At 42.5% G+C, this 22,411-nt stretch overlaps 1 protein-coding gene across 3 annotated transcripts in view; it reads right to left on the bottom strand.

Annotated features, from left to right (window-relative positions):
* Positions 1-5,415: 5,415 nt before the first annotated feature.
* The window catches only part of SLC1A3 (solute carrier family 1 member 3), a 75,142-nt gene continuing 58,146 nt past the window's right edge, over positions 5,416-22,411 (bottom strand). For 2 of the 3 annotated variants that reach the window (XM_010956976.3, XM_045518068.2), the window contains 6 exons: positions 20,333-20,375; positions 17,162-17,454; positions 14,509-14,742; positions 13,764-13,958; positions 10,009-10,143; positions 5,416-7,760 (listed from right to left, as the gene is read on the bottom strand). In XM_010956976.3, the coding sequence (XP_010955278.1) occupies positions 7,556-7,760; positions 10,009-10,143; positions 13,764-13,958; positions 14,509-14,742; positions 17,162-17,454; positions 20,333-20,375 (1,105 nt within the window). In that variant the 3' untranslated portion in view covers positions 5,416-7,555. Of the gene's footprint in view, positions 7,761-10,008; positions 10,144-13,763; positions 13,959-14,508; positions 14,743-17,161; positions 17,455-19,690; positions 19,821-20,332; positions 20,376-22,411 lie in introns of those variants that run through there. The other variant, XM_074357157.1, reaches the window with a different exon arrangement.

Below are 22,411 nucleotides of genomic sequence, written 5' to 3'. Positions count from 1 at the left end.
CCAGGAAATAAGAATGATTCTCATCGTGATAAGTATGAGCAAACTGAGGCAGTTAAGTAACTTGCCCAAAGTCATGCAGCTCATAGGCAAGGCCAGGATTGGGGCCCTAGTCTATCAACTCCAAAGCTCATTTCTTTTTAGACTCTAGACCAGTGGTTCAGAACCACCTGGAGGTTAAAACGGACTACTGGGCTTCGCCCTCCATGTTTCTGATTCTGTAGGTCTGGGATGGGATCTGAAAATCTGCACTTTTTTCTTTCTTTTTTCTTTTTTCTTTTTTTTTTTTAAATGGAGGTACTGGGGATTGAACCTGGGACCTCATGCATGCTGAGTGTGCACTCTACCACCGAGGTATACCCCCACCCCCAGAATATGCATTCCTGATACATTCCCAGGGGATGCTGATAACGTTGCTCCAGGGACCACACTTTGAGAATCACTGCCCTAGACATACAACACTTCAAGTTCCTTTTTCTCTCAGACTTTTGAGCTATTTTCTATCTCTATAGCCTTCACTATAGTCCATCAGTAATGAGTTTGCAGTAATTGCTCGGCGTTTCCATGTAGTCTGGTCTGAAGTGGCCATCAGGCGCCTAGAGAAAGACCTTTGCCACAGGGTGGCAGCAGCATCCCAGATACAGGGCGTTTGGCCTGGCGCTGGGGCAGCTCATTAGCACACCATCCCCTGGGTTCCCACAGAGCGTGGGCCTGACTGCCTCTCCCGTTCCCCTTGGCCGGGAGGAGGACGGCAGGGGGGGCCTGGCAGAGGGGGAGGTCACTGGCACACAGAGCGGCAGTTTTGTTCTCTAGGAGACCCGGGAGGAAGCTGGGTGGTCCCCTCAGAGTGTCGAATTGTGCCCTTGACAAAACCACCATGCAGCGCGGGGCTGCTGGGAGAGCCGGGCCTGACAAAGGCATCGGAGGAGCCTGGCAGGGGCTGTCAGTACCCAGGCGCACGCAGAGGCCTGGGCCCCTCCGGGAAGAGGCCTGGCAGTTTCTCAGGATGCCCGTTTCTAGGGGAGACGGGCCTCTGCAAAGCCTCCCTCCCAGAAGAGGTAGGTCTGTGGCCTCCTCAGGGAGTTCCTTCCTGCTCACAAGGGCGCAGACTGAGACGGGAACCACTCTCTCCTCCTCCAGCGTCATCCCCATGCCTCTTCCTCCTTCACTGAGTCGGCTTTGTTCTGAACATCTTAAGAATCTTCCTAAGTGCCAGGAACTGGGCTGAGAGTTTTACATTATCATCCATTTTCATTCTCATTACACCTCGTGGAGAAGGTCTTAGACTTATTTATGATGAGGAAGTTGAAGTTTTGATCTATCATTTGCCAGGCTTACTTGACCCTAGAACCTCATTCAACACTTCCTCCAACAGATGGAAACCTGATAGGAAAACCGGAGAGTTCAGGTTTCATCCAACCTCCGCACGTACAGATGAGGACATTGGGGTCCACAGAGAAAGCCGGTTAAAAGCAAATCAGGGACTAGAACTCACACTTCCTCATCCAGGTATTGTCATCATGAAGCCAACAGATCATGTGCTGGGATTAATCAGGACAATCCAGGGACCCTGATGAAACTGCTCGAGAATGTAAGGGTAACAGGTATGGAAGCAACAGCACTCTGAAGCTGAAGGCCTTTAGGTTTTAGGAAGCATGAAGTCATTCTTAGTCTAGCTGTGTTTGTTTTCTAACATAGGTGTAGACTTTCTTGAGTTTTTTCTACTTCTTTGACTAACAGCTTATCATCAGCTTAAATGAAGCAATGCCTCACTGAGGCCCTGTAGTGCCAAGGCTGTGGACTTTGGTGACAGTTTGCAGACTTGTGTTGCTGACAGAATCTTTTGAGTGCTAACTTCTCCCCAGGGCAGACACATCATCAGCTCCTTTTGGGGTTGAGATGACTCTTGGATGGTCTTTATTTTCTCCTGCTATGTCTGCAAGCTCCTGGCTGGCTGCCTTCAGGCTTTTTTTATGATCCCCTGAACCTACAGAGTTGAAAAGGAAATCTAAAAGTTGTCATCTGATACCCTCTTCTGTGAGACCCACTGCTATCTGTAATCTGGCTGCGATTATTGGGAAAGAATTTCTGATTTTAAGGGGCATATTTTGTGCTCCTTCTGCAGTAACAATTGGGCCCTGTGCGTCGTATCCTTCGGCCTTGGCTTAAAGAAGGGACTTTTGTGGGATCGATGCCCAACTGTGGAGGCTGGAGTTCCTGCAAAAGACTGAAAAATGCCTCATTCCCAACTTTGCAATGACTGGAAAATGATGGTCTTTGAATAGCACAATATGAAAAGAATATGGGTGCTTTTCTGGAAAGAGCACCCCAAATGAAAAAAATATGTTCACATTGGAAAACAATATGTGAACGGCAAATTGTTCAGCCCTGTAATGGATTACAGAAAATATTTTATGTTTGGAGTTGGGTGGGGGCGGGGAGTACAGGAGGAAGGAGTGAGAGAAGGAAAGGCAAAAAAAAAAAAAAAAAAAAAAAAAGAGAAGAAAAGAAAAACAGATGTGAGCCTTAAAATATTTCAAGTATGGATACTGAAAAGCTGTTTAATTTATTTAAGGCCGTTCCATGCAGTCTTAAAGGTGACCAAGTCTTTTAAATGCAGTCACAAGATTTACAAGTGATAACATCCCCCAAACAAACAGTATAAATGTCCCAGGTCTAGACTGCCTTTTAAAGCGCGTTTTTGCTTGCAAAGAGAGATTAAAAATTAGGATGATTATTTTGAATAATCACACGAACTCTTTCACCTATAACATTCACTCCATCAAGGCAAACGTAAATTGTCTTGAATTCTTCATTTTGCATTTATGTAGGGTTGACAACAACGGCAAAAAAAAAAAAAAAAAAATACAGGTTGCCCTGCGTAATACTTTGGGACATACTTAAACCAAAACATCCTTTGTTATTTAATACTTACACTTAAACATTATTTGCTACTATTCAAATATAACTGGTGTCTTTTATTTGATCTGACTACCCTGCTTGTATGTATATGTTCAGTAAAATGAGACTGGTTCCAAATTGAAGGCTGAGGCACCAGTTTTGTGGGCATAATGAGGGAAGACCAGATTGAAATCATGCCACTTTCTGATTACCTGCCTGTGCTTAGGGAACATAAGGGATGTGATGGGAAGATAATAATCTAGAACAGAATGGCAAAACGGAGGAGGGAGGGGAGAGCGGCAGGGCACGGGGATACGAAACAGAGAATTCCTAGAATGGAAAGGGCTCCTGGGAGAGACTGAGAAGCAGGGAATAGGGAAACGGGGCGGTGAAGAATTTTAAACCCTTTGATGGCTTTCACATATCACTCTTCCCTCTGCACTGCCGACCTTGGAATTCCACGTTGTGCTCATCCAAGCGAGTTCTCTTTAAGAGGAAATTCAGCTCCTTCCTGCGACGAGCTCGGGGCTCCCCCCGGTGGTCGTTGTGGGTATCGCGCCTCCCCAGACCCGGCCTCATTTATCCCAGAGATTTCTCATCTTCCGCTTTCCCTCTAAGGACCGGGCCCATCAGCTTCCTCCACCCTTTCTTCCCTGCTTTTTCTGACGGCTTATCCATTCCCAGCCTGCTTTCGGCCTGACATCCCTCCCCTCTACCCCACCACAACTGCCCTGGCTCCTCGGAACAGGCCACACAGAGCTTGGTCATTGTTGCCCCAGTTCTGGGACCACCCGGGTGGGAGAAGGGTAGCGCGCTGCCGCGGAGGCCGAATGACTGACAGCAGCCTCAGGTCAAGTGCCCAGCGGGCCGCCCGGAAGGAGGGCGTGTGCCCCCCCACCCCTTTCCAGCGGGAAATCAGCCCTTCCTTCAGACCCACGCGATGAAGAGCGCGAAAACCTCTATTCACAACACGCCATCTATGAATAAAAGCGTACCAAAAGGATTTTACTTGGAAAGTAAGACTTCAGCTTGGGAAAGGGAATGCTGCTGGGGGTGGGACAGAGGGGCTGAAGGGATAAACATGGGGAACAGATAGACCCCCAACGTCTCTCAGTGTCGGATTTTTAAAAAATTGTTAGGAATGTATTTACTTATCAGAAGCATTAAAAAATGTGTTAACCGGAAGCATTTTCGAAGTTCCGTTTGTGAAGAGATCTGTGACCACTTCAGAGGGATCTATGCTTTTTCCCCTTCATCTTAGTCATAGCCTGAGAGGACTGTGAGGGTTGATGCCTTCAACCCTAACGGCATCGCCACAGATCCTCCACAGGCTGCTGACCCGCTTCTCAGGCCTGAGTGTGGAGGCTGGAGCCCAGTGAGGGTGGAGGCCAAATCCAGCTTAGGCTGCACAAGGGAAGGAAAGTGGTGATGGCAGGAGGAAGCACTTCCTAGGGGTGGGTTGTTCTTTTGTGGCACTTCCCTGATTGCTTCCGTGTCCAGAAAGTCCCACAGACTGGATCCCCTCAGGGAAGCCAGAGCTAGTTTGATTCCCCCAGGCTTCGAGCATGTCCCCAATCACCCATTGGAATGTCATAAATGCCTTGTCAAAAGTCAGACTGATCAAACAGGGATTTGTAAAATTTTTGGTCGAAAGATCCTTTAGAGAAATTGATGGACGCTAAAGTCTTCTCTCCCAGAAAAAGACAGATGCACAAAACTTTCCCTACAATTTCAAGGGCTATATGAACTCACTGACGTCTTTCACATGATCTAGGCCTGTCCTTAAGAGTCCCTCCTCTAGGTGGCTGCCACCTGCAGGTAGACGGTCAGATTAAAAGTTCTCCAGCGGGGAGGATATAGCTCAAGTGGTAGAGCGCCATGGTTCTGGGTTCAATCCCCAGTACTGCCTCTAAAACTAAATAAAGCTAATTACCCCCCCAACCCACCCCAAAAGGCTTCCATACACAACTTCAACCTGGGCATCTCATGATATTGCCTCCTGATTCTTTATTTAAAAAGCGTGATGGGAAAAAACAGTGATCCATGAGTCGTGCTTTATGAATAGAATGATTCAGTAGCACATTGGTTATTCCTGAAATCTCCCTTGAGGTCTTATTCAGCTCTTTTCACAAATGGCAGTAGTAATGGCAAAGATAAATCTACCTAATTTGAAGGTCAGACAGGAAATTAGTTTGTTGGAAGAACCAATGGTGGCATTACACTTTTCTAATTAATCCCAACATGGAAATGATTCAATTTGTCTGAGAAATTTGAATTGGAGGTGAACAAGTCAGTGCAGACTGTTACAGCAAAGCACTTCCCTTACCTCCTTTTGTTTCCAGCTCCAGTTCTAGGAGTTGGGCAGACAGAGTGTGTCCTTACTTATTTTCTTGTGGCTGGCTTCCCCAGCTGGTCGTTCCAGGATTTTACCTAGCATTGCCCTGAACTCATTGTGATACTTCCACAAATGAAAAATGTATTTCCCTTCAGGGAGAAGAAGAACAACATGCAACGGTATAATGTAAAACTAATTTTTTTTCTTTATTGAAAATACATCTACAAAGTAATGCTTCTCAGTCCACCCTGGGTGCATGTAAGATGCAGAGCCTGTGATGAGCTGGTGAGAGGATCTGCCCAGAGGACCTGCTCTCCATAAGAAACAGTTAGTATAAAAAAAAAAAAAGATCACACTGTGTAACAGAATTAATTTGACATGATTAATTTTTGCTCTACTGGTGTCATAAGATGACAGCCATATACATTAACTTTTGTAGTGTATTTCCCAAGTAGAGCCTTGACATTAAATGGTTACTCCATCACGGCCTAATGTTAACTTTTGTACACACATAATGCTCAAGATCTATATAAAAATATCTCTAATTGTATATTGGAGGATGTATGTCTAGATTTTCAGTCTGTTAGCATAATTAGGTCCATTCTTCACCATGTTCAGTCAGAAACTCAAACACAGCTGGTATTGTCTTATATTCCACATCTTTGACTGGATATTCCTTAGGGGGTAAAAAAAAATGTAACTCCTCTAAACCTGGTAGCTGCCTTGCCTGAAACTAATGCCCCTGCTGTTCTGTTCCTTTTCTGTTTTTCCTTGGAACGACATTGGCATGGCTTCATACTGATTCATCTTCTACCATTTCTCTCAGGGACACAAACCAAACCAAAGCAGACCCCACTCCAGCAGAAGGTTTTGAATGATTTGGTGAGTGGAGTTCCAACACAAAGAAATATCTTGTTTCTCTCATTCAGAGAACTTTTGATTATAGTCAAAAACCTTTTCAAATACGAGACCACCCACCCAGCTCATAGACCTCTAGTAGAGAGAGAGCTCATTCATTTGACTTCTCTAAAATATATAACAAGTGGCCTTATATTTTGTGTGCAGACTTCCTTAGTTTGGGGAATGATTTTGAACTAAAGAGGAAAAGTGTTTCAGGTTAAAAGAGGAAAAAAAAAAAAAACCCTCTCCTTTTAAAATACTCTTCCTTGAAGATGACTTATTGTCTTGTTTTAAAATCCTCTCTTTGTAACATCAACCGTGCTCCATTCTTTCCTGGCTGGCTCTTTAATGTTCCATAGTAAGACCACGCGCACCCTTGCTAGTTGCTAGTCTTACGTTTTATTTTCTAAGAGACTATCGTCAGTTGAGGAGTGGTGGGAGACATCCTTCCCCGAGTAGTCCCTTCAGTTTGGGAAGAGTAGGAAAGGAAATACTTCCCCTGTTGGGAAGAACTTAGCAGATTTCAGGAACAATTCCTCTCCTGGAATGGCCTCCAGCCTGGTGACTTGCATAACTGACATCTTGGACACAGGACCTGGCCAACCACACAGCCATCCTGCCCCTACTTAGAAATATTCATTCCCAATAAATGTCTACTCTGAAAGCCCTGCGCTCCATGGAATGATACTTGCTACAGAATGTTCTGAGGGGAAACCGGGCAGGTTCTTTTAGGGCGCCACAGGATGTTTGGGCTAGAAGAGACCATAAAGTTGTCTAAGGAATGTGCTCATTTTACAGATGAGAACACTGAGGCCAAGAGACAGGCGTAACTTTCCCATGGCCACGTAGAAATTTCACTTTATGTGCCTCCTCACAGCTGTGCTAGGTGTGTATTCATATTGTCAGGCTACTAATAAAATAAGGACACAAAACATGAGAAAGGGGGAAAAAAACCCTTCTAATGTCCAACTGATAACCCGTTATCTATCAAGTTGTTTTGTTTTGATACTAAAACTGAATTGTATTCTCAAGGATTTTTCAATTCTGAAAGTTGATTTAAAACCACCTTTGTTTTTAGCCTCCCATTTGTTTTGACTCAGTAATTTTTAACTATCACATTTACTGGATTGTGTGCTATAAAAGCATGTAAGATTTGATCAGGACTATTTTTGATCTCAGTACCTTATCAGATAAAACTAACATGAAATGAGTTAAACATTTCAGATGTGGGATGAAAACGATACATTTTGGCCACTGCAAAATCCTCCCTTGATTTTGGACAAATACTTCCCAATTCTATCAGAGTGGGAGGAAAAGGGAGGTAAAGGGCTTACTGGAGAGAATGAGATGTCATGAGATGGAAACATTTGATAATGGTTTTTCAAACACCTGGTGTGCAAGGAAGCATTTCTTTATGTTAGTCTACATCTTGGTTTCACTGTCGATGGGTTTCTCAATTTCGCTTTCCTGGGCAATCAGCTGATAGGGTTTCTTCATTTCATTCTCTTCGATCACTGAGTTACCCATTTCAACATCCCGGTTCTTCAGTTCATGTCGTGACAAGTGTTCAACAATGCCGGCTCCCAGAGAGTCTCCCAGCACGTTGGTGGTGGTGCGAAGGCGGTCCCTGGGGAAGGGTGAGGAGCAAGGAAAAATGAGGCTCCTGTGAACATCATGTGATTTCAGCTCAGATTTTTTTTTTCACAAATGAATATTTTTTAAAAATTGAAGTATAGTGAATCAATGTTATGGTAGTTTCTGGTGTATAGCAAAGTGATTCAATTATACATAATACATATGTTCTTTTTCATATTCTTTTCCATTATGGTTGATTACAGGATATTGAATATAGTTCCCTGTGCTATACAGTAGGTCCTTGTTTATCTACTTTATATGTATACTAGTTTGTATCTGCTAATCCCAAACTACTAATTTATCCCTCCCTCACCTCTTTTCCCCTTTGGTAACTGTAAGTTTGTTTTCTATGTCTATGAGTCTGTTTCTGTTTTGTAAATAATTTTGTTTGTATCATTTCTTTTAGATTCCACGTGAAAGCAGTATCATATGATATTTGGTTTTCTTTGTCTTATTTATTTCACTTAGTGTGATAATCTCTAGGTGCCTCCATGTTTCAGCTCATATTTTGAACCACCTGGCTAAGTCACTGGAGGCGTCTCTTAAAATTCTGCTTGGTGTAGCCACCAATTGCATCATTACGTAATAGACACATGATTTATAATCGTAGTTACTAAGAGTAATAAGGTCATCTAGATTATTAATTTTCAGTCACTAGTTAGTGTGCCAATGGTAGGAATGACTTTTCCCTTTCTCCTTTTATTTAAAATTTCTCTGGAACAACTCATCTTCCTTGTACCAGAAGTTCTCAAAGCATGGTCTAGAGACCTCTGGGGGCCCCTAAGGTGAAGACAATTTTCATAATAATGCTAAGATGGTATTTGCTCATTTCACCCTCATTTTCTCATGAACGTTGGTCTAGTGGAATTTTGAATACAACACAACACAAAAGATACCACAACAGATTGAATGCAGAAGCAGTTAGTCTTGTATTAAGCCAGACATTAATAGGAGATTTGCAAAAGTACAAGGAATGGTATCATTCTTTTCCCTAAATTTTTGGCTTGGAAAATGGTATTTTTTTTTCATAAAAATATTATATGTTAACATGTAATGAATTTGTTATTATAACCTTTAAATGAACTTAACATTTAAAAAATGTCTAGGTTTTTCTGACATGATAAATACCGACAGGACCCACACAGATAAAAGCTTTTGAGGTCCTCAATAATTTTTATGTGTCATAATTTTAATAAATTACATTTTGTAAGTATAATAATTTTAATAAATGTAAAGGGATTGTGAGACTAAAATCTTTGAAGACCACAGCTTTATACTATAATAGTTCTCACAGTCACCGACTGTCACCCAGATAGTGGGCTGAATGCTTTCCATGCATCACTGCACTTAATCCTCGCAGCACCACTGGGAGGTAAATGGCATTATTGTCCCATTTAACGGAGGAGGAAACTCGGGTGGTTGGGTAACCTGCCCGGTGTCACACAGGGGCAGGACACAAGCCCATGTCCGAGTGACTGTGGCTCTCGCTCTCAGTGGATTCCCTTCCCCGCACTCATCTCGCCTCGAGCTCGCTGAGCTCTGCGCGGTCATTAGCGCTAGTGAGTGGTGTCCAGGTCGACTCCAGCACCTACGGGTCCTTCTGGGCTTTGACCTCGGGCATCCTGGGAAGACGTGGCTCGTAAGTGGAAGAGAGAGGAAATGTCAGCTGGCAAGGTGGGCCCCAGAGGTGAAGGCCTGAGGGTACTTTTCTTGGAACTTTCCCCAGAGCCAAAAATCAATTCCATCTAATGATGCCAGCACTCTTCCCACTGTCTGCACGGCCGCACCTCTCCCTGTTGGGCTGAGATGGGAACATCTGGGCTGTATTACGCCATCGGAATGGGAAGCATAAAGAGCAAGCCAGGGGCAGCAGGGGAGGCCCACCGTTCCGTCCCAGCCGCCACAGGGATGTGTTGTGCAATTCAGAAATGGCTTGCTGATTTGTGTTGACTTGGCAGACAGTGGGTTTCCCAATCCCCGCGTGGCTTTATGGAGTGAGAAGTGTAGCAGCCAGATGTGCCCTGTGGGCTGATAACCTAGGAGGGTGTGCACGGCGTCGGGGGCTTGGTCTCCAGATAACCACGAGGATCAGGCAGGGAGGACACATTAATTACAGGCTAAACTGTCCCTCTTCATAGAGCCCTTGGGCAGGAATGCCAGGCTGCCTGGTGCCCTGGGATGCCAAGGGGGTGGGGGTAGGGGGCGGGACAGCAAGCCGAACGCAGTCCCGGCGTACTCACAGGAACCAGTCCACTGCGATGATGAGCGTGATGTCGTCGGTGGGCAGGCCCACAGATGTCAGCACGATGACCATGGTCACCAGGCCCGCCTGAGGAATCCCAGCTGCCCCGATACTGGCAGCTGTGGCTGTGATGCTGTTAGAGGAAGTCCCCAGATAGAAAACATTTGTTTAAATCTCCCCAGACAGAGAGCATACCCTGTGAAACATGCACAGTGGCAATGTCTGACTTGCCATAAGAGGATGTGCCTTAGAAAAATGTAAATGAGGTTGTGAAAACCCCACTGAGCTAATAATCATATTAACTAATGATTATCAGATGCCTGTTATGTACCACCTGATATGTTAATCATGGCTGTCTCATTTGCTCCTCATGACAACTCTTAGGAAGTTGGTCCTATCATTAAAGCATTTTTATTTTTATTTATTTATTTAACACCTTTATTGCGGTATAATTCCTACACAGTAAACTACACTTATTTCAGATATATAATTTGATGAATTTTGACAGATATATACACCTATGAAACCACCACCACAATCAAGGTAGCTGACATTTCTATCACTCCCCAAGAGGTGCAAATTTTGAACTCCTGATTTATTCCTTCCCACCCTCCTTACCCCCTGGTAACCAGAAATTTGTCCTCTATGTTTGTGAGTCTGTTTCTGTTTTGTAGATAAGTTCATTTATGTACTTTTTTTTTTTTAAGATTCAACATATAAGTGATATCATGTAGTATTTTTCTTTCTCTCTCTTACTTCACTTAAGATGACAATCTCCAAGTCCATCCATGTGGCTGTAAATGACATTATTGTATAATTTTTTATGTCATTATAGCCATTTTTAAATGAAGAAACTTATGCCTATCTGAGACAGGCTGGGACCTGGGACCTGGGACCTGGAACCCTGGGCTGCAATGCACTGGACCAAGCAACAGAATACAAAGAAACTGTAAAGGACTGAAAATAACTGTGTGCATGCGCATTTGCGGCAAGTTATGAACAAGATACAAAAGGACCAAAAACCCAAGGGCCACTTCTGAGGTGTCAGGAGCAAAAGCAGGGGACTGTGCATGATCCCTGCACACAGCACCACCAAAGGGGTGGGCAGCCTGACCCCTGGACTCTCCCCCACCACCCCATTTAAGGAACCAGCTCGCCCCTCCTCTGGGAGCAAGCAAGGGACTCTGTTACTTGTTTCCTCTCCCTCCCAATAAAGCCTTGCCTGAATTTCTCCTCTGGCCTTTTATTCGTTTGTATTTATTAAAGAGGCCAAGAACCCTGGTCAGTAATGTAACTATTTTCTCAGGTACTTGAAAGTTCTGTAAGGTCTAAAGTACTATACTGTTATAACAATTTGTTTCTAATAATTCCTCTATCCAAGCAGAGGATTGTAAAGATACTCAACTTAAACACTTAATGTGGTCAGAAAAAAGAAATCAAATTTATTAATTCAAAAGCAAAATGAAATACAAAGTCCCGTGGTACTATCAATATTTTTTATGGAGGCAGAGTGAACTTGGTTTGTAAGGCACGTAACCTGTCCAGGATTCAGTTTGTTAAATATCTACTTGATAGGCTTATGTGAGAACGTGAAAGTGTTTTCTGAACAGTGAAGTATTACCTAGGTATAAAGTGGCATTAAAAAGCAGTAAGTCTGTGGAAGAGACAGTTCGTGGCCCCCCATATCGTTCCCTTCCATAGCACTAGAATTCTCAGCTGGTGCACGGCTGCCCACAGTGAAGACCGTTATCTATTACCCCGTCTCTTTTGGAGCTGAGACTAAGACCTGGCCAGTGAGACACGGGTGAAAGAGACTAGGCTACCAGGGGGTCGTGCTTCCTCTCCCACTGGCTAAAATTTGGAGGTGATGATGAGCTGTCCTGGACCACCCGGATGAGAGTAACACCCCAGGGGTGATGGAACCTCACGCTTTGGTGCTGTACACTGTGAAACACCTACCAGCCTGGAGGGCTTCGTGGGGCAGAGCTGCTCCACGTGAGGGAGAAGTACAGTTCCATCTTGTTGAATCACTGTTATTGTCATTATTTTAAACTCTGTCACATGCAACTGAAACTTTTTCATAATGCAGCGCTTTTCAACCAGTATGCCAAGGTATGTCCGAGAATGGGTTACAGTGAGCTGAGATACTGATTTCGCAGCCCCAGTGTAGCTAGGCTGAGCCTAGGGCTCCTAGAACCTCCAGGCCAGTCACTTCTAGCCATGATCAGCCTCATCTTCTTTATCCCAATGCATCCTGCAACTATCATCATTTTCCAATAACACAGAACATATATACAGAGTCTGACATAACTTATTTCTAAATAAACACACGTACACACACCAAAAAAAATGTGAAGGAACTGATAGAGATTTAAAAGGACTGAAGTGACTTAAAAAATAAACACAAACTGTAAACCTGGATTTGATGTTAGTCTGGGGGAAAAAACTATAAAAGGCGTTTTGGGGACACCTGGGGAAATCTGAATACAGACTGGATATTCTGGAAGTACTTTAAAGACTCGTACTATTGTGGTTATGTAGAACACTATCCTCATTCTTACGTGATGCATGCTGAACTATGTATAAATGAAATGTCATGAAGGCAGAGAATGACGGGGTGGGGGAGAAAGGAGAAGCAAAAAAGGAAAAATGTTAACAATTGTTGGATCTAGGTAAAAGATGTCTGTTGTGATATTCTTTCAACTTTCAATATATGTAAGACAATACAAGACAATTTATAATAAAAAAGTTGTGGAAAAAAATCTATTTCAATCTCCAGCACAACTTACTACTAATAATTAAAATGCACATACACTAAAGAGCAGGGTTTGATCTAGATTGTGAGGTTTCAAGTCTCCATCACACTTATTGGTCTGTTGTGCATACTAACTTTCAGGAAGCAGAAAGAGGGGAGTATATTCGCATGTGCATATGAACGTGCATGGACTGTCTCCAGAAGAAATTAGCAAAAGAAACTAACAAGCAACAACAATGTTTGCCCCTGGAGAAGGAAACTAAGAGGTTAGGGGAAGGTATGAGACAGACAGCTACCTTTCACTAGACACCTCAAATAAAATAGTTTAAAAAATAGTCCACAAAAATAAAATCCTCAACCTATTTTTCTGTGTCATCTGTTTTATACTGCCTAATAAGTGACCCAAGAGAAAATGTTAATCCAGTTTTTCAAGTGTATTTTTATGTGTCAATACGCTCAATAAGAGCTAATGAATAATAGAAGCAAAAATTTTAATGCCTTTTATTGAAGCTTAATCTAACATTTTAAAAAAAGAGTGATAACTGTACTACGTATTCTACAGATTTTAAAAAGAAAGAGATAGATATATTTATAGATGGGAAACTGATAAGTAAACCAACCAATTGGCAAGCAGTACGGTATGATTCCATTAATTACCAAAAAAAAGTGTGTGTCTATCTATGCATAGGAAAAGATCTTTGCACACCAGACATTAACAGTGGTACCTACAAAATAACGGGGAGTAATGTGGCGAGTCTCACTCTTTACTTTATACATGTTTATATTATTAGAAATTCATTATTAATAAATGTGCACATCTGCAGTTTTAAAAAAACAAATAAAAATCTATAAATATCAAAAGTAAAATGATTCCCCTATACCCCAACCTCCTATTTACGTGATTCCCCTTCCCAACCAGTTTCTTCACCCAATTCCCGATCGTCGTCTCACATGTAAAGTCATTCTTAAGAAAATGTTGTATAGAACTTTCCTTGTACCTGATTGTAATAATCTGTCCAAAGTTCAGTTCGAAGTTGTTCACTTGAGCAATGAAAATGGCAGCCAAAGCCTCATAGAGGGCGGTCCCATCCATGTTAATGGTGGCCCCTACCGGGAGCACAAATCTGGTGACACGTTTGTCCACGCCATTGTTCTCCTCTAGGCACTTGAAGGTGATGGGTAGGGTGGCCGAGCTGAGCACAGTGAAACAAGGCATGTCAGCTGACCATCCTGACAGTTCAGACCGTGCCTGTGTGTTTGGTGTTTTTGACAGAGTTCCTTCCTCTCCCATATCCTAAGTTAAAGGGAACTAAGTCAGCACTAGTGTAAGGCAGGGAGCAGGGTTGGGAACAGTGGGTCCCCTCACTGGGTCACTCAGCAACTCTCCTGCTTCTGGGTTCCTCCATGACATATCGCTTGTAATCACTCCCTCACACAACGGCCTTCACCCTCCTCTGCCATCTCTCCCTCCCCGCAAATGGCAGTGGGAGGAGGGAGGTGGGAGTGGGCAGGTGAAGAGAGCTAATTTCCATCTCATCCTTTTTCTAAAAGGGTATTTGGCCACCCATTCCCTTTATCCCACCTAGACCTGATGAGTCAAAAAGCCAATGCATATACCTGGAAGTTTAAACACCCCTCCAAAAATGCCCACCCACCACACTCACCCCGCTTCTGAAAATTCTGGTTTGAAGTAAAGTTTGAGACACATTTTCTCGTGGGAGTAAGCCACGGATCTCTCCGTACCTGGAGGAGGTTCCTAGAGCCGTGATGAGTGCTTGCAGCAACCCTCCGATGAACACCCAGGGGTTTTTCCGTGTTACCAAGAAGTAGAGGAGGGGCAGGACAATGACTGCGTGAATGAGTAAGCCCACGATGACTGTCACTGTGTACATGGCAAGCTGCCCCCCAATCACTCCCATGTCTTCCATCTCAACAATTTTCCCTGCAATCAGGAAGAGGATGCCCAGAGGGGCGTACCTATGTAGAAGTAACACATGCACAGTTGGAAGTCTGATTTCCAACAAGCTGTTCCACAGACATTACCAAGTGATAAGAAAAGGAACTTTTCTGCCCAGGATACTATTAGGACTTGCAGAAACTGTGAACGTCTTTCCTTACTTTTTTAAAATATAAATTTAAATATAAACAGTGCATCATTAGGCTTTCCTCACTCAGAATTTCTCTAGGTCACAATTTTGTTTTTTCTCCTAAACCATGAGAAAAGGCAGGTATGGAGGTTTTGTTACTCACCTCTTTTTTCCCAAATAACTCTCGTGTCACAATACCTGGGTCACTTTTGTGATCCTCAGATGCCACCCACTCCCTCTGCCTCCCACTCCCCTGCTAAATACTTTAAACAGTCAGAATCCACTGAACCAATACCCAGACTTCTAGGAACCTCTCCCACATCAGAGCCTGATTCCCCAGCTAGAACAAGATGCACACAATGCCATTTCAGTGTTTTAGATTTGCAGTCAGCTCTCTTAATCAAGAACCACATTTATTATTTTTTCCCATATGACACACTACTTACAATATTAATAAGTCATATTGAAATCAACTCTTTTACTTAAGTAAAGGTCTTCTAAGAGAAAATGTTTTAGCGCAAATGAAAAACTAGTACCATTTGCCATAAGTGGAAGGCAATCAGAAAATAAATTGAGCTATTCCAGTTAACAACCTGCATGGATGTACCACCAAAATCAGGGGATAGGGGTTCTAATTAAGCAATTATTATCCACAGGCTGCTACCGCCATCTGTGACCCTCCCCCTGTAGACCCAGCAAGAACGAACAACTGAGACATGAAATGGCTTGCACATATTGAATCAAGGCCCTGCTGCCTGGCTGTCAACTCCCTTTAGTCTGATGTGTGCAGAAAACTACAACCAAACCCACGTTACCAAAAACAGAGGAGCCAATCACCCTTCAGGAGAAGGGTCTGCTGGGAACTGTGGAGGACTTATTTCAAATAGAAAAATACAGTGGTTCTTTGAAAAGTCCTTTCAAAACACAGGCCAGGAAATCATAAGAGTACCTGTTTTCAGAAATGTAATAACTCAATGTTGAACGTGCAGGCGAACAGACGGCGAGAAAAGCTACATGTGAGGTTCATTCAGCTGCCTTGAATAGGCTTCTTTCATAAAAGAGGTGAGAGGTGGAGGCATTTTAATAATATGAAGATAAATGTCCACTTTCAGCCCTGCCAGGATTTCTAAGGAGGGCCCCCAAGATTTCAACAGGGACTCCTGTGGAGATCACATTCTGTTCGCTTTTGTGCCCCCAAGTTCACATCCATCTTGTACAGACTCCTGAAAAATGGATTCCTCTAGGCTTTGGTAGCAATAAAGACAAAGGATATTTTTAATCATGTTGGTGAGTGCTTTTCTTAGGAATGGATGCCTTCCTGCCTCAGGTGCCAAGAGGGAGTCTGGATTAAAAATAAAAGATAAAGGGAAAGCAACCCCCACAGGAGGCCTAAACCAATCACAGGGCTCTCTCCCTGATCGGAAGAGTTTACTTTGCAAGGTCAATGTTCCTCTTTGGATTTAGTCTTTCCCTTTGTCTCCTGCTCTGATCTTGCTTTGAAAGAAGTTTTGTTGTAAGTTGTGGCTTGGCCTTCGGTAATACTTCCCATGAGTCCTTCAGGCTTGCCGTAGAAGGACCATTTGCACTTCTTTCTTAGGGCCGAAATGGCGGAGAGGAGAGCTCAGTTTTTCTGATAGTCTAGGAGCCTCTACATTTGCATTTTCCTCTCCTAGGAATGCTCTTCCCCTAGTGCTCTGCCTGGCTAGCTTCTCCTGGTCATTCAGATATTAGCAAAAAATGTTACCCACCTCCCTAGAGGCCTTTCTGTCCAATCTAAGGCAAATTTTAAGCCTCTTCCTCAGTCACTTTTTATCATGATACCATATTACATAAAATAAAACCTGTTGTTTTATTTAATCATTTTCCCTCATAGCATGGTGACTAAAGCATATAGTTGATTTCTTTGTTCGTTTAAGAATATAAAATCCATGACATCTTTGTCTGTTTTCCTCATTGCTACATCCATAGTGCCTGGCATTATTTACTTGGTATATAGTAGACACTCAATAAACATGTACTGAATGAATAATTAGGTAGATAAAAATGGAGGAATGAGGAATGGGATCTCATCAGTACTGAAGTAAAGGAGTTGACACTTTTCAAAAACAAGGAAGTAAATTTATTAAGAGAGGCTGGCAGATATATTCAGGGTCACTACTGACCCAGAAATTCATTGATTCTCTTGTGCTTACCCGAATGAAATCATTGCAATTGGCCATCCTGCCTGGTGGCATCTTCCTCATACAGAACACACGTTGATGGCAATAAGCATCTTCTATATAGCATACATAGCAAATGGAAATACATACCACATGATCACTGCTACCAATCTCATGATGGCTTCGTTAAGAGAATCAAAGAACTCTCTCAGGGCTTGCCCCTGCTCCTTCATGTTTCCAATCACAAATCCGAAGCACATGGAGAAGACCACTAGGCCCAGGGCGTTGACCCCGTTCACAGACCCTGGAACTGGGACTAACTCCTCTGTGATCCTCGTCAGTGTCTCCATGGCCTCTGACACATTGTTTATCACGGCACCCATGAGGGTTTCATTGGGATGGATGGGCACTCTAAAGCTTCTCTTCTCATAGTTGGTTTTAAACTTAAAAAGAAAAGGCACAACAGGAATTACAGGTGACTTTTGTTTTCTTCTTTGTACTTTTCTGCTCAAAGTTTCTATAATGATATACATTACTCTCAATTTGGATACTGTAATAGAAAATGTGTCTGTCTATCTATCTATCTACCTATCTAATCTATCAAACTTCTATCAATTCCTCAGCAGAGACAAACACACACACACTCAGATACATTAACAAATCATAATAGGAATGAGGTATCTGGTTGAAGATGTTGGAGAAAACATAAGACATGTTTTTGCTTTTTTCTGAAACCCTAATAAAATGACTATAGCAGGCTTTTAAAAAACTATAAATTCAAAGATCCAAAACCGTCCCTTTCCTCTCCATGGGTTCATGTCATGGGGTCATGGACAAATCATCTACCATCCCTTTCCTCATATTCCACAACTGTGAAACAGGGATAACTGTGCTGATTCCACCTCCTAGAGTGGTTGGAAGGGTCAAATTAAACAGAATATATGAGAACATCTGGTAAATTTTAAAGCACTATACTAATGTTGGCTAATGGTACTCAGTAACAAAGCCCTTCAGGGACTAGGCTTAGCTGGAGATTTCAGTGAATATTAAGTTTTAAAGTCCCCGAATAACATTCTTCTAGGTATTCCTGATAGTATCATTTCTTAAGAAGAGGTGCTTGATTAATATTAGAGCTTGCTTAATCAAGTCTATAGGAGTTTCTCCTCTTATTCAATAAATGGTCTCTTTCCCATAGCTTCTGCACAAATGCTCCAAAGGGAAGATAACCGAGTGTGCTACTGTGGCCATTTGAAACAAGCCCATCCCGCCATGATTTTAATGAGAGTAGAATTCCTGGCCTCCATGTTGATAGTCATAAAACCCTAGAGAGAGTAACAATGTACAGATGTTGACTGCATCTAGAATCCAGGGGAAGAAAGCCCAGCTGTACGTGAAGTGCTGGGCCATTTCTTTACCAAGAATAATGGGACACAACATTGTAAAATGACTATAACTCAATAAAAAAGTTAAAAAAAAAAAAAGAATAAATGGGAGACTTTTTTGTCCAATGGGAAATCACGACTCCCAAACAAGGACATGGCCAGCTGTCAATACTGTGGACACATCCTTAAACAATCTGTGGCACTGCTGGCAGTTCGAAGAAAGAAACTGACCCTTCTTTGTCTCCTATTCCAGTCAACTCTCAAATCTCTGTTCTATTGGGGGAGTTTATGCATTTTATGGGTTGTCTAGGCTGAATTTTCAATCCTGACTAGCCTCTCCTATGCCTCTAACTCTTTCCCCTTAGACACAGTTTGCAGCCTACACAGAAACTGCAATCTCATTTGCATTCCAATCTAAGACAAATACATCGGGAAGACACATTTGCTTCCTCTTCAAAATCTTGTGACTGCAATCCAAAACCAAATACAATAAATCTGCGTGAGTCAGCACTCTTCCCAGGGCTGCTAGAAATCAGCATTTTTGATGTTGTCCAGTGCCAGCTGACTAACAGGAATAGTCAGCCCCATGGTGCTAGGCTTGGCTGGTTGGATTGAAAAGGGTTTATTATTTATGGTTACAGTTGTTTTGAATAAAGAATGATTTTACCCCTTCAGGCTTTTTTTTTTTTTTTAAAGAATTCTGTTTGAATTTTGCAGGGTATACATGCATCACCTATTAAAAATGGTCAATACAAATTTTGAAAAGGGGGAAAGAAAGTGTAATACTTGGTCTCCCATGAGATCATGGTTTTGTTTTGTTTTACAGAATCCAAGCAGAAAGTTTAGGAAATTATAACAAGTCTGAAGTGACACCATCTGGAGAAATGTTTGGGAACGATTATTAATTTTAGAATGTCTAATTGTTTCCCTTTTAATATTTTAGGCAACAAATCTTTTTTACTCTAGGGAGGTTAGAATGAACTTTACTAATTTCATCCCTTAATAGTAAAATGTATTGGTATCTTCAAGATACCAATACCAAGAGTTGCTTGGATTGGGGGCTAAAAGGAACTAGACCTCACTATGGCCCCCTGGTAGGTGTCTCATCAGCCTGGATACCCCTTTCCATGAGACAGAATAAAATGTAGGCGTATAAAAAAGACAGAATTTGAAGTCAACACAGTGGATCTGAATTCTCAGTCTGCCATTTACTACTTGTAAAGCTTGTGCCTGTTACAGAATCCCTCTGAATTATCACCGGTGAGTTGCCTCATCAGTGTAATGAAGATAATGATACCTGTCATATTTGTGTGAGGAGTAAAGACAACATCAGTGCTTGGCACATAGCAGACCTTCAATACATGACGGTGGCAATCGTTTCTGATCGACATGGTTCCTCCTTTAGAATCTATAAGACCCTTCATAAACTTTTGAAAAAAAAAAAAAAACAACCCATTGATTTTCAAAATCAAAACCAGAAACTTGAATAACCTCCCTAATCTTTAAAACAAAATATAAATATATTTAATACTGGAGTTTGCTTGCTTGGTGAGCTTTTGTGTTTGGGATATGGGGGAGGGGGGGAGGGAGTCTCCTGATCAGCCTTTTTAACAATTAACAGAGACTTAATAAGCCATTTGTATGCAAGACATATAGTGTCTGGCAACTAACAGCCTTCAAGACAAGGAAAGACCCCCCTCCCCTCCCAATTCCCCAGAAAATTTTAGTGCTTTCCATCTGGTTGGAGAAAGAAGTGTTTCTTGTTACAAAGAAATGGAAAATAAAATAAAATAAAATAAAATAAAATAAAATAAAATAAAATAAAATAAAATAAAATAAAATAAAATAAAATAAAATAAAATAAAATAAAAAAGAGAGTCCCACTCTGGTATGTCAAAGAAGAATTTCAAAGGTGAATTACTAGCTGTCGGGTATTTACCTGTTTAAAGCAGGCTTCTACCAGATTTGGAGGAAACATATTCCTGCAAAGAAAGTAACAGTCACTTGAAAATTTTCCCAAATAATAAGTTAGCTCCTTAAATACTTTTTGATTTTGTCTAAGGTAAAGACTGCATTGAACTAAGCAGCAAATGGAAAAAGAGAATGATTTTGGTGGATTTTATTAAATGGGACATAGGTCATACTTAATGGTGGCCCATGTAGTTCATATTTGTCAAGGAAGTCCCAAATTCAACTCATCTGTCCTTTCATCAGACATTCTTTATTCAGACATCAAACGCTGCTCCTAGAAGAACCCAAGTAAGAACAGAAATGCCTTTTATCATAAGCATTTTGGCTAACTGAGGTATTATTCATCAGTGGCCATTTTGGTATTTTGCCCTATGTTTAGGAACCAAATGTTCTGAATTAAATGTTATGGTGGGACTGTGGAATGTAGTTCTCCACAAAGTCCTCCCAAAGGCCCTCTGGAGAATAAGATATGGACTCTGAATTGCTGGAACTTCTGAGGCTATTTGGTGACCCTAGAGAGATGGCCTCACAAAATTTAACTTGAGGCAGAGTTCGTCACTCGCTCAGAGCAGTGTTTGAGTTCATGATGGGGAAGGAAGAAGGGGCAACACTCTAGCTGGGGAATCTCTACATGTGACTTTGACTAATTCATGGTACCTACTTAGGTCTCAGTTGATTCATCTGATAAAGCAGAGATTAGAGGATGAAATGATCACTAGGGCTCCAAGACTGAAGCCTGTGGGAGAAGGAGGCATGGAGTCCAGCAGATGTATGCCATCAAAGACTTATTTTAAGGTGATAAGCTCTTGTGCTTTCTTCTTACTGCCTGGGCCATCCTGTTCCTTTGTCCTTCCCACCTATGCGCTATAGGTCCGTGTCTACAAACCCTGATAAAAATATGAGTTTAGGAGATTCCAAGATAAATGCTCAAACTACGTGACTGGGTGGGGACAGGTTAATCATATACCTGTTACTGGGGCAAGGAGGGGGCAGAAACACATGGTGCGCCAATGGAGCAACCCGGAATGAAGACCCCAAATCTTCAAACAAGGAGTAGAAATTACACAGAAAGAGACTATAATAAAATACTCCTAATCAAAACTACCTGAGGGTAAAGTTCCTTGGGGGGCAAATAAAGGTGAAAAGCCTTAATGAACTGTATGAACTAATAAATAAAATCATAGCTACCAGGTGACAACTTGGTATGAAATAATAGAGTGGCTTGTTACCTTCAGGTAATTGGGATTAACTCCCTGTAAAGGGCCTTCAAGAGGCACTGTGGGGCCATGTGTGCTTACACACAGAGGGTACAAAGTCACTCATGGGAAGAATTGAGAGGTGCTGCCGAAAAGACCCTTTGTCGCCCAAATCGCTCTTGAATCTGTGAGCCACAGACCCGTTCCTTGAGATGGCATGTGACATCAAGTCCCTAGGAGGAGCGTGTTTGAGATGATCAATGGGGAATTCTTTAGAGTAGAAATCTAGCATTGGCAAACCAATCACTGCAAGTAAGCTGTAAATAAGGGAGGAAAGGACAAGGTTTGGGGGAGACAGACCAGGTGGGCTACTTGGTGGAGGAAAACGAAGCAGATGTCTGGGCTGGGCTGTCTTCCATTTGCCCTTCTAGATTCACTCTCCATCCTGCTTCCTGCCCTGAGAAGCTGACCCATTGCTTTCTGGCTTCCTGCTGGGTTTGTCCAGTGAGAGGCGCTGACAGAACACAGGGCAGTGGGAGAGGAGTGGATGTATATGTTCTTCCAACTCTCTCTTCTTTGGTACGTTGGGCAACAACTCCCTCCCTCCCAATTACAGCCATAGCTCCTGTCTTCAAGGCCCTTTCCCAAGGCTACAGCTCTTCCTGGTTCCACTAACAGCTCCAGTCCTTTGCCCCTCAGAGCTACAGGTGGTAACAAAACAGCTTCCCATAGCTGTTAGTCCCTAGTGTCTCACCATCCCTTGTAGGTTCCCTTAACCTTGCCTTAATTCCTTAACAGTACAAAAGGAAAAGCTTGGACCAGATATGATCAGATGATCTCTAAAGTCCCTT

This window comes from Camelus bactrianus, chromosome 3 (genome assembly GCF_048773025.1).
Source record: "Camelus bactrianus isolate YW-2024 breed Bactrian camel chromosome 3, ASM4877302v1, whole genome shotgun sequence".
Taxonomy (NCBI): Eukaryota; Metazoa; Chordata; class Mammalia; order Artiodactyla; family Camelidae; genus Camelus; species Camelus bactrianus.
The sequence above is the reverse complement of the archived record's forward strand: the minus strand, read 5'-3'. Positions and strand labels throughout refer to the sequence as shown.